The sequence below is a fragment of the Urocampus carinirostris genome, chromosome 1 (assembly GCF_059441175.1).
Source record: "Urocampus carinirostris isolate Australia breed hairy pipefish chromosome 1, RoL_Ucar_1.0, whole genome shotgun sequence".
NCBI lineage: Eukaryota > Metazoa > Chordata > Actinopteri > Syngnathiformes > Syngnathidae > Urocampus > Urocampus carinirostris.
In genome coordinates this window covers 57,210,610-57,232,043 of record NC_142349.1, presented here as the reverse complement: position 1 = coordinate 57,232,043, position 21,434 = coordinate 57,210,610, and the positions used below count along the sequence as shown (strand labels likewise).

The following is a 21,434-nucleotide window of genomic DNA, read 5'->3' as shown; positions in this document are numbered from 1 at the left end:
TTTTGTTCAAATATTTCCATTCCCCAAAAATATTTTATATAGATGAGGCTATATTTTACTAGTTTTGTTGTTGTGGTTGTGCTCTGTACAGTGCTTTGAGACTATTTGTGATAAAGGGCTATACAGATAAATATGACTTGACTTGGCTGTTTCCAGTTAAAATCTATACTTTGTTTCCAGTTTGATGTATAATATTGATTGTTTGGAATGTTCATTTAAATAAAATGCGATCAAAATACCCTCTGAGAAAATAATGTTAGTAAGCATCGTCATAGTAGCGCAACAGTTGAGTTTATTGAATTGAGGCAAGGTGAAAACAAACGTGACGTAAAATTTGTAAAAGGAAGTCATTGACTATTTAGGTTGTGTTTGGTAAGAAGTAAAATGAAAGCTGACACTTGGGGCGGCAGTAGCTCAGGAGGGAGAGCGATCGTTTTAGGATTAAGGGATCCCAGTTCGAATCCCGGCTTGTCCGTGTTACATGTCGAAGTGTCCTTGGGTAAGACACTGGACCCCCAATTACCCCCAATAAGCAGGTTAGCGCCTTACATGGCTGCACAGATCACGGCCGCTATTGGGAAATGTGAATCACAATGTAAAGCGCTTTGGGAAGTCATTGACTTGAAAAGCGCTATATAAATGCAGATCATTTCATTTTCATTTCATTTCACTATGCTGAGTATTATCCGGTGGACTGCCAGCACTGCAGTTTTCTCGTGTCTGTCAGACTCTCCAGCTCTCTCCAAACTCTTCAACGGTTTTGGCTACAGTGCCGTCCGGTTTCATTCGGTCATTTGAGGTTTTTCCATCGAAGTTCCCGCACAGGCCTCCGACCTTTCTTTTGTAGGTCCGTGGTAGGGTTATTTCTAAAAGAATAATATATTGTATTTCAGAGATTAAAGCATACACACGGATATTGTAGTTATTTTTTTCATACATTCATTATTAACATTATTACCTGCGTCATTTCGTCCATCAAATTTTATGAAAAGGCCAAAGTCGGTTTCCAGATAAATATGAGAAGACCGCTTCTTAATCATTAAACCGAGAGACGGTGAAGCGGGTGTCTTAGTTTTCCGTCCGTCCACCTACAGGAGAGCAGAATCATGACTGGTACATCACGGGATACGGTGAGCCTTCTTTATGACGCGTTCGGTTAAGAGTATGGAATAGGATGTTTTTTGGGCCCTTGTTATGGTATTTTCCCCACTATATGACATCAACAATAAAGTATTTTGTGTGTCCATAAATTGATAAAACTTAGCGGTGTTTGTACGGTAGCATAATTATGTGTCTAAGTACCTTTCTGACATTGGTTGACTTCATCTAAAATGCTGGCCCACATTTGTTTTGTGTCACAGCATCATGAAAATGCTGATATGATACTGGCTACACCACCTCCAACAATATTGCTCTCTTTATTCAGTTCAAAAGGTTATGCTTAGTAACCACTTTGTCAGTTGGGCATACAATAATTCACGCGTTTGTTACCACCGGTCTCAATTACTGTAATGCACTACTCTCCGGTCTCCCGAAGTCCAGAATCAAGAGTCTTCAGCTGGTACAAAATGCTACAGCGAGGCTTTTAACTGGGACAAAAAAGTCTGATCACATCACGCCGATTTTGGCTAACCTGCATTGGCTCACTGTTAGCCTAAGATGTGATTTCAAGGTTCTCTTAGTATTATACAAAATTAGACATGGACTTGCTCCCTCATATCTTTCAGATCTGATTTCCCCCTATGTTCCGCTCCGAAGCCTTCGTTCTGAGAGCGACGGTCTTCTGGTGATCGCAAGAGCTAAGAAGTGTTCCGCTGGTTCAAGAGCGTTCTCCATCCGGGCACCGGTGATGTGGAATGCTCTTCCCCCTGAGATCCGTTCTGCAACCTCAGTGAAAATGTTTAAATCTGAGCTTAAAACACACTTCTACTCTATAGCATATGAATAACCTATACTTTTCTTGGACAATACCTCTGTATTATTTGTGATTGCAACATCCTTTGCTGTCTGGTAATTCTGAAAGGGGGATGCCACATGTGCGGTTCCTTCTCAAGGTTTCTTCATTTTCCTCATGTTGAGGTTTTTGAGTTTTTCCTTGCTCACATGTTGGTTCCAGATCAGGGGATGGTGTAATAATAGTCTGAAAAAATAGTCTGTGTAATAACCTGTGAAGCCCTTTGAGACTCTTTGTGATTAAGGTCCATACAAATAAAAATGACTTGACTGGAAATTACTTGACAACTGAGATATGTTTAAAACTGCAAAACCCGAGAGGCAGCCGGCCTGGATTGAATACCAGGGAGGGTGAAAAAGGAATATGCAGACCTGCTTGGTTGGGCTTTTGTCAACATATTCAACCGGTCCAAGTCACAAGTCACCATTCTACTCTGCCTGAAGACCTCCGCCATCATCCCCATCCCAAAGTAGTCATCAGTGATCGGCCTAAATGACCTGTCGCTCTTACATGTCAAGTCAAGTCATGTTTATTTGTATAGCTCTTAATCACAAGGAGTCTCAAGGGGTTGCACAGACCAAAGATTATTGCAAACCACAGACTATTATGACACCATCCCCTGATCTAAAACCTACATGAGGGCAGGGAAAAACTCAAAAACCTCAACATGAGGAAAGTCAAGAAAGCTTGAGAAGGGACCATCTGAGGTCATAAAGTGCATCAAGGATAGTTCTCCCATCAGATCCAAATTTCCCTACCCCCCACACTGGACCCTCATCAACCTGCACGCAGGACTAACCGCTCCACTGATGATGTGATAAACACCGCTCTTAAGGCTGCGATTTACAAAATCAAGACTTCAACTTTGCATTCAACACCATCCTCCCACGGATCCTGGTGGAGAAACTCTTTGACTGGGGGTCTCCCCTCCATCTGCAGCTGGAGTATAGACTTCCTCTCCAACCGACTGTGAAACTTGGCCGCTACGTCTCTTCCCAAGGATGTGTGTTGAGCCCTCTACTGTTCACCCTGTGTACCTCGGACTATCCACCAACCCACCCCAAGAACACAATTGTTAGGTTTGCTGCCGATTTGTCTCTGATGGGGATGAGAAGGCATACAGGAAGGAGGTGGAGACACTGATGACGTCCTGTTCGAAAAATAAATTAATACTAACCAACACATTGTATCATTGTATCATTTTTATCATTATAAAACTCCTCCTCAAAGTCTTTATATTACATGTTTTACCCTGAATGGCCATGTATGATTTTATTGCATACAACGTTTCAGAACGTTGAAATCAATGACAATAAAGACGATTCAAATTCTGATTCTAATTCTTATTGAAACTTACAAGTAACTTCTGTCGCTGCCTGAACTCCACAGTGTGATTGTAAACTCGAATCTTGAGCCTTTGCAGTCTGTGGTGTTGGTCATGCTCGTCGCTGTTGTCATCATAATCATTTTCATCATCTTCATCATCATCATCATCATCATATTCATCTTCTTCACTACTTGCATCCTCTTTTTCATCATTGGATGTATTTATGCCCATCGTGCCTTCTACGTAAACATCTTGGAGATTACTGGGCAAGTTTTTGGTCTGCATTAGCACATATGAGTGTTCTCCTTCAAAGTCGTGCTTCATGTTGTCAAAAGTCTTGTACCCGGGGTCTCCGTTTATCATACACTCATTGAAACCTGTCGTGTGAGATGAATTTCATCAGGGATTTTATTAAAGTTTAGAAATGCAACGGTGTGGCAAGACACAAAACCTGACTGTACCTGTTTTCTGGCAGTAATAACCCTCCTCGTCATTTTGAAGGCAAACGGTGTTTTCATCACATCCGTCTCCATCGCAGTCAATCTCTCCGACACCATCTTCCCGGTCACATTGACATTTTTGGCTGCAGTGTTCGGTATACCACACTTGACCAAACTGAAATCACAACAAGCCAACACAGTACCAATAAACAGGGTTCTTACGGGTGGTTAAAGTCCTTACTGTACATGCAGGCAATAACCCGAATGCAAACGAATTATCGTCAATGTTCTGATCATGTAAAACCAGGTAAACACTGGGGTTGACACAATGAATCAACATTGTATACAACAATTGATAATAAAAAAACAGACTATTGATTCAATTTTCTACTATTGTCACCAGACTGATTCAGTTATCTTACTTGATTATAATTGTGTCTCTGTCGAGTGGTAACAGGGCTTGTTGTTGAATCTTTAATTATCAAAGAAGAATGTGTAGAGTTTGTTCAGACCTACAAATAGCTGGGTGTGCAGCTGGACAATTAACTGGACTGCCAACACAGAAGCTCTGTGGAGGAAAGGACAAAGCCGACTGTACTTTCTCAGAAGGCTGGCGTCCTTCAACATCTGCAAAAAGCTCCTGCAAATGTTCTATGAGACTGTTGTGGCAAGCGCCTTCTTCTATGCGGCAGTGTGTTGGGGAGGCAGCGCAAAGAAGAAGGATGTCTCGTCTTAATAAACTGGTGAGGAAGGCGGGCTCTGTTGTGGGCACAGAGCTGGACAGCCTGACAACTGTAGCTGAGAGAAGGGCACTGAACAAGCTGCGTTCAATCATGGACAATTCATTACATCCACTTCACAGCATCATCTCCAAACAGATGAGCAGCTTCTGTAACAGTCTTGTTCCATGGACAGACTGAGGAGATCTGTCACGAGACGTGGTGGCGTGGAAGGTGACCGGACCAGAACGGAGGCAGGAGGCATGAAGGGAGAACTCAAATGCGTTGACGATCCATAGGTTTTATTTAATAAAATAAAAGTCGCCCAATACTCCGAGGCAAAACAGAACAATACAGAGTTCCTCCGGCACGAACTCAACAGGACAAGGCATAACAGACTAAAACAGGACAAGGCATAACAGACCGGGATTGTGAATAATGAGTATTAATGAACCCGCAACCGCAGAGCCCACAATGCAGCCTTAAATCAGACACACAATTAGTGGAAACTGCTTCAGCTGTTGCCCAGAGGGCGGGGCAGACTGGTCACCAAGGCGACCGTGACAGAGCCCCCCTCTTAAGGGACAGCTCCCGAGGTCCCAAAAAAGAAAAAATTACAACCTCACGCCCCGGAATGGTTCTAAGCTCACGATTGGGGCAACCCCGCTCCCTCCTCCGAACACGCAGGAACGGGGAGAGACAGGCGCCATCTGCGTCGGGCGGATCGGAATCGGCGCTCGGCAGGGGGGGGTCCGGCGGGCAAGCTGGACAGGGGATAACAGACAGGCAGAACTGACGAGAACAGGACAGGGGATAACAGACAGGCAGAACTGACGAGAACAGGACAGGCAAAATCAGAGCAGAATCAGAACGGGTAAACAGGACAGGCCTCTACAGAAGAGTCGCACTCAGGTCAGGCCTCTACAGAAGAGTCGCACTCAGGTCAGGCCTCTACAGAAGAGTCGCACTCAGGTCAGGCCGATGCAGAAGAGTCGCACTCAGGTCAGGCCGATGCAGAAGAGTCGCACTCAGGGGGTTATCAGATTCAGAAGAGTCGCACTCAGGGGGTTATCAGATTCAGAAGAGTCAGACTCAGGGGGTTATCAGATTCAGAAGAGTCAGACTCAGGGGGGATCAGATTCAGAAGAGTCAGACTCAGGGGGGAACAGATTCAGAAGAGTCAGACTCAGGGGGGAACAGATTCAGAAGAGTCAGACTCAGGGGGGAACAGATTCAGAAGAGTCAGACTCAGGGGGGAACAGATTCAGAAGAGTCAGACTCAGGGGGGAACAGATTCAGAAGAGTCAGACTCAGGGGGAACAGATTCAGAAGAGTCAGACTCAGGGGGAACAGATTCAGAACAGACAAGACAGGACAGGAAAGACTGAACAAAATCAGTACAGGGAGACTCAAGGCAGGCATGGGAGTCGAACAGGCAGGCATGGGAGTCGAACAGGCAGGCATGGGAGTCGAACAGGCAGGCATGGGAGTCGAACAGGCAGGCATGGGAGTCGAACAGGCAGGCATGGGAGTCGAACAGGCAGGCATGGGAGTCGAACAGGCAGGCTTGGGAGTCGAACAGGCAGGCTTGGGAGTCGAACAGGCAGGCTTGGGAGTCGAACAGGCAGGCTTGGGAGTCGAACAGGCAGGCTTGGGAGTCGGAGTCGGGCTGGCACGCAGGGGAGACGGAATAGCAGGCAATCGGCACGGGAGTCGGGCAGGCAGGCATGAGAGTCGAACAGGCAGGCGTCAATTCCTCCCGGGAGTCGATTCGAGGCACAGCAAGGGCCACGACGGGCGGGGCCGTGGTTCGAACGAGCAGGGAAGGCCAACTCAGTAGGCGCCTGCCGAACTGCGCTCTCCAGCTCTCCCCAAGTCGCGCTGGGATCGTTCGCTGAGTTCTCTTTGTTGGCGGGTTCATTCTGTCACGAGACGTGGTGGCGTGGAAGGTGACCGGACCAGAACGGAGGCAGGAGGCATGAAGGGAGAACTCAAATGCGTTGACGATCCATAGGTTTTATTTAATAAAATAAAAGTCGCCCAATACTCCGAGGCAAAACAGAACAATACAGAGTTCCTCCGGCACGAACTCAACAGGACAAGGCATAACAGACTAAAACAGGACAAGGCATAACAGACCGGGATTGTGAATAATGAGTATTAATGAACCCGCAACCGCAGAGCCCACAATGCAGCCTTAAATCAGACACACAATTAGTGGAAACTGCTTCAGCTGTTGCCCAGAGGGCGGGGCAGACTGGTCACCAAGGCGACCGTGACAAGATCATTTCTTCCTCATGCCATGAGGCTCTCTAACTCCACCCGGGGAGTAAAAGCCCACATTAAACCCCACTCCCACATTTGCACATTACTCTATTTTTATTACAGTGTGTAATTTCCGTAGCACTATTTAAATATTCCATATCAACACGTTATATTGGGTATTTTTGTATTCTATATCTTTTATTATATTATTTTATTATATAGCAATAACGATCATGGACTGACGACCACATTTTTGCACTGACTATGGGTTGTGACTTACATTATATTTATTCCCGTCTCCGTCCACACATGCACATTGTTGGATTGGCACACAAACTCCTTGTTTGAGCACATATCCTTCGTCGCACACGCACCCTGGTTCACAAAATCCAGTCTGATTACAGTTTTGTGGACCATTCAAAAATCTGCAGGTTGGTCTGCAGGCAGGCATACAAGGGCTGTAATGACTGTTCCGTTGGCAGGAAGGATCTATGAAGGGAGAGACCGAGACAATCAGTGCTACTGGTACGTAGGAGCGACTTATTGTCAGGAAAATTCTTTACTCAGAAATAAATATAAAAGAATAATGCTTTTTGGATTGTCATTGTATGGTTTAAAGCAGGCGTGTCAAACTCATTTTAACTCGGGGGCCACACGATAGAACGAACATTCTGTCGGGGGCCGGACTAGTAGATTAAAGAGAAAGAAAAAGAGATAAAGAAATAAGAGAACGAGGGATGGAAAATGAGAGAGGGCAGGACAAAGAAAGAAAAAGAGAGATAGGGAGAGGGCGAGAGCGTGAGAAACAAAAGAGATAAAAAGAGAAGTCGTGAGAGAGGGGACAAGAAAGGGAGCGGAAGAAAGAAATCCAATGAGAAATAGAAAGAAGGAGAGAAAAGAGAAAAGAAAGTGCAAAGGGTAGGTAGAGAGAAAGAGAAAAGAGAGAAAAGGAAAAAAGGAAGTTTGAGCAAAATAAGTTAAAAAGACACAGAGAGTGAAAGAGACAGAGACAGAGAGTGGGAGAAAAAGGGTGGATAAGAGAGAGAGAGAGAGAGAGAGAGACAAAGAAAAATAAATACAAGTACAGTGTCTTTGTTCGAAGGACCTTTCTTTGGCAACATCAAGTTGACATATTTCAACCTGCAGCTTGTTTTCCTCCTGCGCTTCTCTGAGTGTTGTCTCGCGGGCCGGATTCAAGCCCTAAGCGGGCCTGATCTGGCCCCCGGGCCGCCTGTTTGACACCTGTGGTTTAAAGTATTCCAATTTGGTCATACTCACTTGGTTCTTGTGTTACTGGGTACTCTGGTCTACCAGTTGTCGTGTGTTGAGTTTCATTTGGATGTTGTGGTTTAGTGGTTGTTGTTGAATGTGTTTCCATTGTTGCATTTGGAGGTTGAGTTTCAGGACTAGTAGTTGATAGAGGTCCAACAGTTCCCTGTGGAGTCTCTGGTGTTTTGGGGTATGATTCACTTGTCGGTTCGTGGCTTTCAGTTGTTGGCCCTGTAGGTCTAGCAGTGGTGTGAGGGAAGGTAACATTTGCTGTCATTTTTTCAGTTGTTGTTTCAGGTTCTGGTTCTTTTGTTACTTCATCTACTGGGTGCTTGGTTGATGACAGAGGAGCTATAGGAGTGGTCTTATGTTCACTTGAAATCGTTGTACTGGATGCTTCTGTTGAGGCATTCGGATATGAGGCCTCAGTTGTTTCTGGTCGACTTGTCTGTATTCCCAAGGTGGTTACTCCGGTTGTAGTGGTGATTATAGGCTTTAATGCTTCTGTTGTTGATGTGTTGTTTGTATGGGTTGTATAACTTTCTGTTGGAACTGAGTGAGTTGTCATCGGTACATCAGGAGTAGGTTTAACCAAGTCTGCAAAACACATCTCTTTTAATAGGATGTGCAGGTCAACGTGTAAAAACTGTTGAATGTCAGGTAAAGTATATAATTACTTGAACAGCGTCCATTATGTAGGGATATATCATCAATGGCCACATCAGACTGCTCATTTGAACCACGTCGACCCTCAAAAAGAATCTAATATCACACAGCACATTTTAGTTCTTTGCTTAGCTTAGCTGAAAATTGTGTTTTTCATACCTGAAAGGTTCCAGTTGATGTGAAATCAACCTGGCCCAGCCGCCACATATTTCCTTGATCATTTCTTATCCAACTAATAGCACTAGCCCTTTTGTCTTGCAGCAAATATACATGGAGGCCCATTGTATCTGCTGAGCCATACATATGGTACCAGAACTGCAGACACTGAGGCCCGGAGATCGAACACTCAGAACTGATGAGACGAGCTGTGTCCCCATATGATGCGCTGTTGGCTTCAATATAAAGATAGTGGCCATCTGGATAAGAAATGTAAGATTTATTAGCCATGTAAATGCCTGTAAAATGTTCTTCCGGATTTTAAATCTTTTTTACAACCCAAGGAAACGATTGGTATTTTATTTACTAAAATTCAGGCTTTTGTTAGTTATCAAAAATATTTTCAAACTTTTTCAATTCAGATCCAATTTTCGCTCACCCACCCCTATCAGAATCTTGATTGCAAAGGTAAATAAATGTAACTTGCTTGAGAATTGTTCAAAACGAAAGAAGGAAGTTAAGGTTTAAATGCATGCTTGACTTGTTATTGGCGTCTGTAATTACTTCAAATACCTTTCCGGCCTCATTAACAAACTGAAAGTAAAATGGCAATGAGTCAGAGAGGTAATTACATTCTGTAATGTGATCCGAAGAGGGCCCTGTCCCAAATGTAGGTGTTGAACCACGTTGCCTTGTCCAATCGAATACGTCAGCAACAAGTTGATTCCATTGGCAAAGATCTTTCTCAAAATTACAGTCGAGATGGCATACTGCTGAAATCAGAAATGGGAAATCATTGATGATACATTCACCATTGGTGAGAAAAATAGTTGACTTTGCAAACAATATTCACCTGACTGTACTCGGCTCTCAGCAGCCTCAGTATCATCATTTTTCATTAAATCAGCTGTTTCGAGTTCAGGATGACCTGTGACATTTGCCACTAGTGGTACAGTTGTAACAGGGAATTGATCTGTAACATTCACCATGGGGAGCTCTGTAACTTCAGTCAAAGGTACTGTGACACTTGGAAGATCTGTGACGTTGCCTTCAGGTTCGGGAGGCATTGTTGTCATCACGCCACTTAGCTCTAAATATTTAAAAGAATTTTCATGAGTTAAGAACTTCTAAACAGGAAATATGTTTGATTTTCTAATAGAGTAGTCCCGCATCTACCCTTTATGCCACTCAACCAGCTCAGGTCAAGTCATACCAAAGGTAAATCAGATATAATTTTTCCTTTACATGTATATTACACATAAGTAGTTATATTTTGTTATTTTAATCTTTTTATCTGATGGACTGGTGGTTTGGAACGCACGAGCTTTACAATGCCATAGCATTCTAACCTCCTCAATAATTTTGCCATACCCACCCCAAAACAGATTTATGTCATATCCTGGGGATCCACTGTAATACTATATTTTTGTCTTTGGTACCTGAACATTTTTGATGATAAAGCATAATATCATCCACAGCGACATCAGATTCTTCATTGGAACCCCTGCGTCCCTCTATGATGATCTTTAGAAAAAAATATGTTTTCACAATTATTAAATGTCAGTGCTTATGTTTTGTTAATGTGATTTGGAATCGACTAACCTGGAACGGCCCTGTGACTGTCAGGTCCACCTGAGCCAAGTTCCACATATTTCCTTGATCGTTCCTCTTCCACCAAATAGCTTCAGCTTTTTTGCCCTGCAGTAAATATAGATGGAGGCCCATCGTATCGGCCGAGCCGTACATGTGGTACCAGAACTGCAGGCACTGAGAACCGGAGGCCGAACATTCAGGACTGATAAGACGAGCTGTGTCTCCGTGTGATGCGTCATTGCCTTCGATGTAAAGATAGTGACCGTCTAGAAAGGAAACATCAACAGGTCCGGTTAATTTTTAATCAAGAACTTTTATGAATATGTTGATACCTCCGTTGTTGTCAGAAGAGGGTCCCGTCATTAGAGTAGGCGTTGAACCACTTTGCCACGTCCAGTCAAAGGCGTCTGTGATCATCTGATTCCAGGCACAGAAATCTCTGTTGAAGCTACACTCTATGCTACAAACTGCAAGGCAAAACAAAACCAATACTTTTTAACACAAGTAGAATGCAGCAGACCCCTAGGATATAAAATTAATTCGTTTTGAGGTGATGATCGCAAAAGTGAAATGTACAGTGAGGGATAGAAACCTACGGTAATATTTAGCTAATGTTGGCCAAACCCCTGGTTCCCCAGATAATTTATTAAAATAAGCAATACTTCTGTGTAATATATGTGTATATGATTAAATACCATTTTAAACAATAACACAACGGCACAAATTGTATTTACATTTGGTGTGACATGACTTCAGCTGGTCGATTGGAGTAGCGGGTGAATGCAGAGTGGGGTAAGGCAGCAAAGGGCAATGGCAGACTTAAAATGATACTGATTTTAAAACATCCGCTTGCAATAATTGTCATGCCTCTGGAAGATTTTGTTGCTCTTATTGCTGTGATGTGTTTAATAATAGTGCCAATCGTGGATTATTTATGGCCCCGCAATTTAGCAGTGTAGCGGTTTGTGTGCCTTATTATTTTTTCTTTGGCTTTGTTTCCATCGTTATCATGTTTTTGCTTTCCCCTTTAGCACTACCGCAAGCCTTGGGACCCAAAACGATTAAATGCAGTACAAAAAAAATACTGAATTGTATCGCCAACTTGCAAACTATTTACAAAGCCCATGAATTGAGAAAAAAGGATTGTGGCTGGTAGTTTATTCATTAGCATATTAGCATTCTCATGATTCCGTAACAAATCAATAGCATACCAGCATCTTTATTGCATTGACCATTAGCAGGCAATCCTCTTAGAGACGTAACTCTTCATACTCACAAACACCGCAAAGTTTGAATTTTATACATTTTTGGCCATGTGGAAGAAATTGGAATTGATGTTGTATCACGTGAAAATTGCTGTGGCTATCACACATATGACATATTCATCTAATCGTGACTTTTTTCATCTTCGCTAATATTTTTTACATGAGCGATTACAGTCTTTTTTTTTCTCCACTTCCTTTTGTGACCACCCTCAACTGAAATGAGGTCTCTCACATGGAAGCAGATAGCAGATAGCATGTGTGTCATCATGGCCGGTCAATTTTTAGTTTTCAAAACCACGCACCACTTCAGTTTACACCAAGGGACAGCGGTTAGCCTTAAAATATCAAAGAAGCGATTTATTATTTTTGAAATAAAATAAATAAAATGTTAAGTCAACAATGATCCATTGACTATTTCTTGACTTTTTTTCTTAGACATTAAATTACTTCTCTTTATTAAGGTGTACAGCATATGTAATATTATCATAGTAGCATAAAATGCGGTCTGGGAAAAATGACAGTATATTTTTCAACTGCAATTATTTGTATGACAATAACAGCCCTAAAAATGGCCATAATAAAGGGTCCAAAAACCGTATTCCAAAGTCAAAACATCGCAAGGCCGGGTCACCCGGTGCCATGCGTCTGCTGTACCCAATATTGATTTTGACATTTTCCGCATACTGACCCGGCTCAAATGGAAAAACTTCTGCTCCACTTCCTAGACTACCTAGTAAACGATAACAATAATTTAGTATAAAGGGTAGACTTGAACAATACAAGATGCAATTTTTGCGTTTATCGTCCATTACTTGAGCAAGAGTCCAACTGTATGGAAATGTCATCTATGGCCACATCTGAAAGAGCGCTTGAGCCTCTGATCCCCTCCACAATAATCTGATGAATGACAAAAAAACAAAGTAAGACTTAATCTCATTACAAAAAAAATCTTCACTTTGATGATGAAGAACCTGAAAAGGGCTGAAAACGTTCAGATCAACTTTTCCTAGATGCCATTGTTGCCCATGGTTATTTTTCATAGACCAAATCTTTGTAGCAGTATTTCCTTGGAGCAGGTACATATTCAGGGCCATGGCTGTGGCAGAACCATGCATATGGTACCAGAAATGGAGGCAAACCGGGCCACTGTAATGGCACTCTGAGCTCAGCAGACGAGCTGGGTCTCCTTGGGTTACATCGTCGCCTTCGATGTACACGTAGAATCCCGCTAAACAGCCAAATAGATTGATAGTCAGTCATGAAATAATCCCTAAAACAGTGCAATGCTTGGGTGACTTTGGGTTTACCCCCAGTGGTGTGGTCATTGTTCGGCCCACTTCCAATTGTTGGGGTGGCGCCAGAATATCTGGTCCAATCAAATGTATCCTGAATGAGTTGCTGCCATCCGCAAAGATTTTTCTCAAAGTCACAGTTCAAGGGACACACTATTTGGTAAAGAGAACAATAATTGATTTTAATTGGAGAACAATAGTATCCCCTTAATTTTCACAGTTAATCTGTTCCACAAACACCCATATTCAGTGAATTTACGCAAAACTGGAACCATATATAGGTATTACCTTAATAATAAAACTTGAATGAATTCCCTGAATAAAATCTACACTATTTTGTGGAATAAAATACGTATTGATTTTTCTATTCCTAAAACTAACTTTTCTACTTTTAAAACAATCCTCATTTTTTCTTCGACAGAAACTAGATATTTGTTTTTCAATATCTAACATCTTCTACACAGAAAAAGAGCATTGTCTTCTTTGCCTTAGTGTAGAAGCCTTTTTCACTAATTAAGCTACTTTATTAAGGTACGTAAGCAGCACATTCTACACTTTGTAAGCATTCTTGCCAGATGCGAGTCATAGTTCGATAATACAGTAGTTTTAATAGTCGTGGCTTTTCTGACTGGACTAATGAAAGAGCGGTTACAAACTCGGTTTACAAAAAACAGGGATCTTCAATTTTAAGAAACAAAAACATGGGTTATGCAGGAATCATAAATAACTGGTCAAGTACCAATTAGCCGATCAGTACAAAGCTGACTGACTTCCACTTTCACCAACAAGTAGCGATATTCGGCAGCTAAGGCAGCCATTTGACTAAATTTAGCCTCTTGGGACATTCTTAATACTATTCCTCTCAGTGACTTCTTGGAATACTTAAGCACATACAGTGTAGGAATATAACAAACAGTGACTATTGTGTTGAAGGATGACTGAGATGGACCAGCACAATTGACTAACCCATTACTAAAAAAACTTAACATTTTTGTCTCTTACCAGCTGAATTCAGTATTCCTACAGAATATAACAAACAGCGACCCTTGTGGTTAAGGATGACTGATGGACCAGCACAATTGACTAACCCATAACTAAAAAAACTCAACATTTTTGTCTCTTACCAGCTGAATTTGGTGTTTGAAATGGAATAGTTGTGGAGGCTGGAGTTGATTTGGAACGAACTGTGGTTTGGGGGACTTCTGAAAAAGCCAAAACCACAAAAATGATATAAAATTAGCAACACAAATGCCCAGGATTATTAACTAGCCATGATCATATCAAATGAAGGTTAATCTGTAAAGCACTTTTCAGACAACAAAATACATTTCAGTGCTGTATAAAATATCAAATGTACAGGACAATAAGAAAGTAATAACTCCCCCTCCCCCCCTCACGCAACAACCTAGAAGGGCAAACACACACGCAAAGGCTTTAAAAACAAAAATCATAAGTAACAAACAAATAAAAACATTCAACAAGTAAAAACACCTTAATATATTTTTGAAAATACAGAAAAACAATGACGTGTTAAAACTGGTGAAATATGATCCCACACCCTGGCCCTGGTAAGCACATGTTCTGCTGAATTGTGTAATAGCTGCAGTCTTCCAATAATCTATTTGTGGGGATCGGAGAGCAGGGTATTACAAAAATCTAAACAAGAGTAGATAAAAGCATGCATGAGAACCTCTGTTATTGCCCCAGAGGGAAATGGTTGCAGTCTGGCTATATTATTCAAGTGATATAAATACAATGAAAGTTTTTTTTTTTTTTTTTTCTCGCAACGTCACCAAATTAGTTTATCGCTACACTCCACTCTTAAATGAATCGAGTCATTACTCACCACAGGCCGGACCAGTCGCCCAATCGGGTAGTTTTACTCCAGCTACCTTGCAGGCAACGGCGTAGGATTCAAGAGATTCACACAAGGTATATCTGTTGCCACCAGTAGCACAATAGTCGTACACACAGCTATTGATGTAGACGCTGGGGTGAATGGTTTCATGGCAGGCCCTGAAGGCTTCCCCGAGGATGACAAAACACTCGTTGTAGGCTTTGTTCTCCTCCTCCTCATTTGCGCAGACCTGTGGATCATTCGGGTGGGAAACACATCTGAAGAGAGAGCATCATTATAAAGAAAGGATCCATTATTTTTCTCAGGCTTATTTTCTTGGGTAAAATAACTCACTCGTTCATGTTCGGTGCCCTCCAGCTATCACCGAATTCAAACGGGTTGGTGGCGTTTTGGCCACTGGGTTTGATGAAGTCGTCGTCTTGGTGTTCCGAGTAGGTTCCGCACAGGCCACAAAGTTGATATTTGTAACTTTCGTCTACTTGCAGGAATAATCTGTTCTGCCCATCTATCACCATTCTCAGTCCAAAGCTCGTCTCTAAAACTATGTAGCTGTGATTCTTGTAAACCCAGAGAGAACCGTAAGAAGAACTGGTGGAATATGGGAGTCTGACATAACTTTGATTCACCTGAAAAAAGACAACACATTCCATTAGAATTGAATTAGATTGCTGACAACGTAGTGAACATTGGCCCTGCTCCTTTTCTGGTTGTGTCTGCTAGTGCGATATTTTTCAACATTAAGTATCTCTAAAAGCAATCATGTCAACAGAACGCTCTGGACCAAAAAATGCACCAAAAGGCAGAGGAAGACGCATTCCATTTCCAACAAAGTTGGACTTCTTGACTCAAACTTGCTCTGAAGCCACATGAGGCTGTTTGGCCCTCCCTCTTTCAAAAATGTTTGTTAATGGCAAAATATGATTTCTGTAAACAGGGATCAGAATGGAGATTTTCATTTTCAGCTGAAATAGCCAGGGTCCAGGGGCCGCAGGCCCCGGCAAGGTCCAGGGCGGAGCCCGGTGGGGGGCTCAGGGGGGCAAACCCACCCGAAGCCAACGGCATTTATCTTATTTGCTATGTGAAAATTGCACTAGAATGAATTAAATCCAACAAAACAGAAACCATGTATTTTTTTCAGTTTTAAGATGTTTAAAACAATTGGGGGATTACAATGTTACAACCATCACCATTGTTGTTGTGTTTTGATGATGAAGATGGACCTTGTATTTAGCTACTAATCAACAATATATATGAAAATATATACATTAATAACCATTCATCATTAATTTGAAAATAGAATGCACAAACTGAACATGCTTAAAGAAAATACATGTCAGTCTGTGACAGTCTTCTCCAGCCATGACCACTTAAATTTATTCTTGATTCCTTTATCAATCTCGGAGACAAAAGCCTCGTCTTCTTTTCTTAGTATTTTCATATTTACTTTTTCAAACACTCATTTCACCGTTTGAAAAGACCGGAAGGAGCGCCATGTTTGAAAAAGCCAATGCTCTGAACAAAAGCTCCGCTGATTGGTTATCAGCGAACCTATCGACCAATGGTAGGAGTCGATCTATTTGTTGTGTGTTATAGATCTAATGCGCTGCGCTTCTTTTTGCCGATTTTTCTCGTGATCTCTAACTGCTAACTTGGGGTGATGAAACAGTCACGTATCATACCTCACCCCCCCAAAATATTTTCCCATCGAATTTAGACGATTTACGGGAATGACCTTTGGGGTTCAAAAACAGCGGAAATCCGCGGATCCGCGGAAAATTCTGATCCCTATGTAAAAAGACAAACAGGACACACTTTTAACATTTCCCAATGAATATTGATTGATACACTATGTGTTTCCTTCCTTATAAGGCTTTTACATTTTTTCGGGCTAGAGATATATTTTTTGTTTTGGTCCAATATGGTTTAACAGTTCGGGTAGCCATTCGGAAAGTAAATAATTTTCCATAACGTCCACAAGATGGCATTAAGGTATCACGTCAAGTAGATTGTGTTCTTAATACAGTTGTGCGATAAATCGACAAGATTAATTTTAAAATTATATTATGACAGTACAGAAGTTATTTGCAAAATGAAACGAACAAAAGTTTATAAAGTACAGTGCTTTTATTTGTTTGATAAATACTTGAGGCTTTAGATAGGGTTTGTCCTTTGGTTTCAATGTATAATATTGACATAATAGCGATATACATAAAATAATACATAAATATATGTGTGTATATATATTTTTACTTTACCTTTTTGGAACATTCCCCGAAAAACGAGAGAATACTGTACACATTTTTCTATCTCATCTCATCAGCCGTACCGCTTATCCTCATTAGGGTCGCGGGGGGGCTGGAGCCCATCCCAGCCATCTCCGGGCAGTGGGCAGGGAACACCCTGAACTGGTTGCAAGCCAATTGCAACTCATTCGCTCATTCACACCTAGGGACAATTTGGACCGGCCAATTCACCTGAAATGCATGTTTTTGGAACGTGGGAGGAAACCCACGCAAGCACGGGGAGAACATACAAACTCCGCACAGGAAGTCTGGAGCTGGATTTGAACCCACAACAGGTTTCCATGACATGAACTGTGCCGCACAAGCGCTAACCACTGCGCCACCGTGCTGCCCACATTTTTCTATACAGCTAGCTAAATATATTTTCACAGTCTAGTGCTCTTGTTCAGGGTTGTCTCCCTTTGGAAGGAGGTGTTATTGTTTTAAAGGACCTGAAAATCACGAGAAATTTAAAAAGAAAATCGCTGGAGATCCACTAGGCGCTGCATCAGTGTGCACCAAAATTGTAATATTTGCCATTTAAGGGCCAGTTAAATGTGTCGACACAGGACTAATATAAAGCAACTGACGTCTTCTCATGACCTGACACAGACATTTAGTAATCGACTACCCTTAATATAAGCGTGCGCAATCCTGCTAGTGACAGTTATGAATTACAACATGCTATTTAGAAAAAAGTTTTTGTGACCAAAAGTCATGAATGATTACCCTTTAGTAACCAACTTTCTAATCTGAATTGTGGACATCTTTGCCAATCGTGGTTGAGGATAACCTCCGTAAAGTAAAAATAAATGCTAAATTGTAGGAATGCCACGAAATGGAAATTTGGGGCCGAAACTGAAAGCCAGAAATGTGAAACGCTTGGTGGGAAGCGGAAAATGAAACATTTTGATAAATGTACGTTTACATACTTAATTTGCATAGACTTTCTAAAAAATATATATATGAGTTACACCTGGAGTACTAGTCGCAAGGGCAAGGTTGAAATTATCAACACAAGCCTGGAGTGCCTTCTTTTAGTTGAGTTTGAAAATAACATGTGAAATTATATATCTGTAATAAAAATGAAATACAAAATGCAGTTTTGAAATGTTGATTCCATTTACCAAGGCACAAAACCAATTTAGGCCTATCCTTGCCTATGTGGAAAAGTAGAATGTGAAATGCGCTCTTGGATCGAGCAGCAGGACAACAATCTGAAACATACCAGCAAGTCCACTTCTGAATGGCTCAAAAACTACAAAATGAAGATTCTGAAGTGGCCAAGTCATAGTCCGTAATAAATCCAATTCAGATACAATGGTGTGACATTAAATGGGAAGTTCATGCTTGAAAACCCTTTGATATGGCAGATTTAAAACAATTTTGCAAAGAAGAATGGGCCAAAATTCCTCCACAGTGTTGTGAAAGACTCATTACCATTCATCTAAACGTTTAATTTATGTTATCGCTGCCAAAGATGGTTCAACACGCCATTAGGTTCAGGGGTAATTACTTTTCACATCGGTCTGGAAAGGCTTGTATTTTATTGTGGAATCAACATTTTAAAACTGCATTTTATATTCCCTTGCGTATTCTCTGTGTGATAATGATATTAGTTTGATATTTTTAATCCTCTGTGAGTGATGCATATGCAAAAAAACACATAAATCAGGAAGGGGGCAAATACTTTAGGGCGGCATTGGCTCAGAAGGTAGAGCACTCGTCTGGGGATCAAAAGATCGCAGGTTCAATTACCGGCTCCTCCGTGTTATATGTCAAAGTGTCCTTGGGCAAGACGCTGAATCCCTAATGCCCCCAATAAGCAGATTGGCGCCTTGCACGGCCGCTATTGGTGTGTGAGTGTGTGTGAATGGGGAAGTGTGAAGCATTGTAAAGCACTTTGGGAAGTCTTCATTGACCTGAAAAGCGCTATATAAATGCAGATCATTTCATTTCATTTAACTGCTTTATAAAGCGCACTGGGTTATAAGGTGCACTTATAAATTACTGGCCAATTTGTGGTTACTAGGTGCGCCTTGTGTTCAGGAAAATACCCCCAGGTAAAAAGATAGAAATTTAATTATAAATATTCTAAGCTTGGTACACTGTAACACTGAGGTCTATAAGTATCAAAATGACTCACATAGACGTCGGTGCTCTGATTCAAAGTGAGGTTCAAGTCCTCAATTTGAAGAGTCACAGCATCCAGCTTGGACCGAGTCATGTTCTGACGCGGTGGATGCGTGTTATGACCAGTCACCGTGAACTGGGTTGAGCCTTCTCCCCCGCATGCCGTGGTTAGCGTATAACTGCATCCCCCTTGGAAGTCGTAGGCCATCCCGTCGAAGGTGACGTAATGCGGGTCACCATACACGCTGCAGGTGGCCGCTTTGACGGGGTAACATCCTTTCACCCCGGCCTCCACCTTACAAACTTCTCCTCTGGCGCAGTTGGATTTTGTGCAGTCGATGTAATTGTTACCCAAACATTGGCACTGCTGAGAACACTCTCCTTCGAGGAATGTTTGTCCTTTCTGGAAAAGAGTTTTTGAGAAAAATGGTCTCGCACAGTTGAGGACAAAGGAATGTCATGGTCAGGGTTGGGGGGTAACGGAATACATCTGAAGGCGTTACGAATTTAGGATAAAATAAAATATAATTCTACTCTGTTACAATCACAGGGCTACTGGCACGAACTGAACAAAACAAGAAAGTAAAATGATGACAAAAGACGTAATCAATTGACAGGTACATTGAGTTAAGATAAGGATTACTTTGAAGCATTCCGATTTATTTGCAACTATATTTACCGATTCCTAATGCGCCAATAGACGAAACGTGTGTATCATAATTTCAATTGCGGACACTTGAGAGAGAGAGAGAGAGAGAGAGAGAGAAATGTGCCAGAGAGAGAGAGAGAGAGAGAGAGAGAGAGAGAGAGAGAGAGAGAGAGAGAGAGAGAGAGAAAAAACTGTGGGGTAGAGAGAAAGAAAGAGAGAGGGAGAGAGAGAAAGAAATGTAGGGTAGAGAGAGAGGGAGAGAGAGAAAAAGAGAAATGTGGGACAGAGAGAGGAGAGAGAGAGAGAGGTAAAGAGAGGGAAATCATTTTGAAGTAGAGAGAGATGTGAGGTAGAGAGATAAATGTTGGGTAGAGAGAGAGAGAGCAAGGAAGACAGAGAAAAGGAGGGGAGAGAGAGAGGAGATGAGAGAGAAATGTGTGGGAGAGAGAGAGAGAAAGAGAGATAAAGAGAGAGAAATGTCAAGTCAAGTCACATTTATTTATATAGCCCTTAATCACAAAAATGTCTCGAAGGAAATGTGGGATGGAGAGAGGAGAGAGAGAGGTTAAGAGAGAGAAATAATTCTGAACTAGAGCGAGAGGGAGAGAGAGAGAGAGATAAATGTGGGGTAGAGAGAGAGAGAGAGAGAGCGAGAGAGAGAGATGTGGGGGAGAGAGAGAAAGAGAGATAAAGAGAGAGAAATGTGGGAGGGAGAGAGAAGGAGAGAGAGAGGTTAAGAGAGGGGAATAATTTTGAAGTAGAGTGAGAGGGAGAGAGAGAGAGAGAGAGGGATAGATGTGGGGTGGAGAGAGAGAGAGAACAACTTCAAACAACTTGAACTTGGATACAAGACAACCTAGAGTTTGTTGGAAATTTAAAAATTGAACACTTTGTGTGTTTAAAACAACATTTGTTTTGCTTATTAAAACTTTACTACGTGGTTAAAATATAAGCACTTTTTGTATTAATACAAGCAACCAACCGACCTCCATTTCAATGTTCCATTGTTTATTTATATTAAGCATATTATTGTATTATGTATATTTGGTATTGGAGAAATCGAGTTACATGCAATACATTACTGCAATATTATGGTATCCGGATTACATTACAAATTACTTTTTTTAACATGTAACTCTATCCAATTACATTTTTGAAGTAACCCTCCAAACCCTGGTAAAAGTTCCCTTGATTGTGTTTCTTAAGGGTTTTCGTTTGGTATATATCCAATTTGAATAAATATTTAAATCAATAAAAACGTAATGCATTGATTTCTCTGTACTTTCCATTCGAACAAATCAGTATTTGAACCCAAAATTCGAATACATTTTATTTTTAAATTAAAAAGAACATTTTGAATATGAACAAACCTAAAAACAGTCGAATGATGAGCGGCCATCATTTCGAGAAAAATCCTCAGTACCACAATACGTGTTGAGAATTAAATACGATTTCTGTTTTTACCACATTTGTTTCGCAGATAATAATGGGTCCGAAGAAAGTTAGCGATAAGGGAAAGGTAAACTGAGAACAACTGTAAAGTTGAAGAAGGAAATGATTACGAAA

The 21,434-nt window shown here is 41.5% G+C and overlaps 1 protein-coding gene across 1 annotated transcript in view; it reads right to left on the bottom strand.

Annotated features, from left to right (window-relative positions):
- Positions 1-275: 275 nt before the first annotated feature.
- The window catches only part of LOC148376342 (zonadhesin), a 29,732-nt gene continuing 8,573 nt past the window's right edge, over positions 276-21,434 (bottom strand). The window contains exons 9-29 of the mRNA XM_088319648.1: positions 19,233-19,622; positions 15,138-15,430; positions 14,793-15,061; positions 14,071-14,148; positions 12,962-13,099; positions 12,626-12,882; positions 12,467-12,551; positions 12,343-12,384; positions 10,722-10,856; positions 10,399-10,655; positions 10,236-10,320; positions 9,650-9,886; positions 9,429-9,569; positions 8,800-9,056; positions 8,652-8,736; positions 7,984-8,571; positions 6,986-7,194; positions 3,743-3,896; positions 3,312-3,658; positions 959-1,088; positions 276-866 (exon numbers count right to left, since the gene is read on the bottom strand). Of these exons, the coding sequence (XP_088175774.1) occupies positions 724-866; positions 959-1,088; positions 3,312-3,658; positions 3,743-3,896; positions 6,986-7,194; positions 7,984-8,571; positions 8,652-8,736; positions 8,800-9,056; positions 9,429-9,569; positions 9,650-9,886; positions 10,236-10,320; positions 10,399-10,655; positions 10,722-10,856; positions 12,343-12,384; positions 12,467-12,551; positions 12,626-12,882; positions 12,962-13,099; positions 14,071-14,148; positions 14,793-15,061; positions 15,138-15,430; positions 19,233-19,622 (4,320 nt within the window). The 3' untranslated portion in view covers positions 276-723. The remainder of the gene's footprint in view (positions 867-958; positions 1,089-3,311; positions 3,659-3,742; positions 3,897-6,985; positions 7,195-7,983; positions 8,572-8,651; positions 8,737-8,799; positions 9,057-9,428; positions 9,570-9,649; positions 9,887-10,235; positions 10,321-10,398; positions 10,656-10,721; positions 10,857-12,342; positions 12,385-12,466; positions 12,552-12,625; positions 12,883-12,961; positions 13,100-14,070; positions 14,149-14,792; positions 15,062-15,137; positions 15,431-19,232; positions 19,623-21,434) is intronic.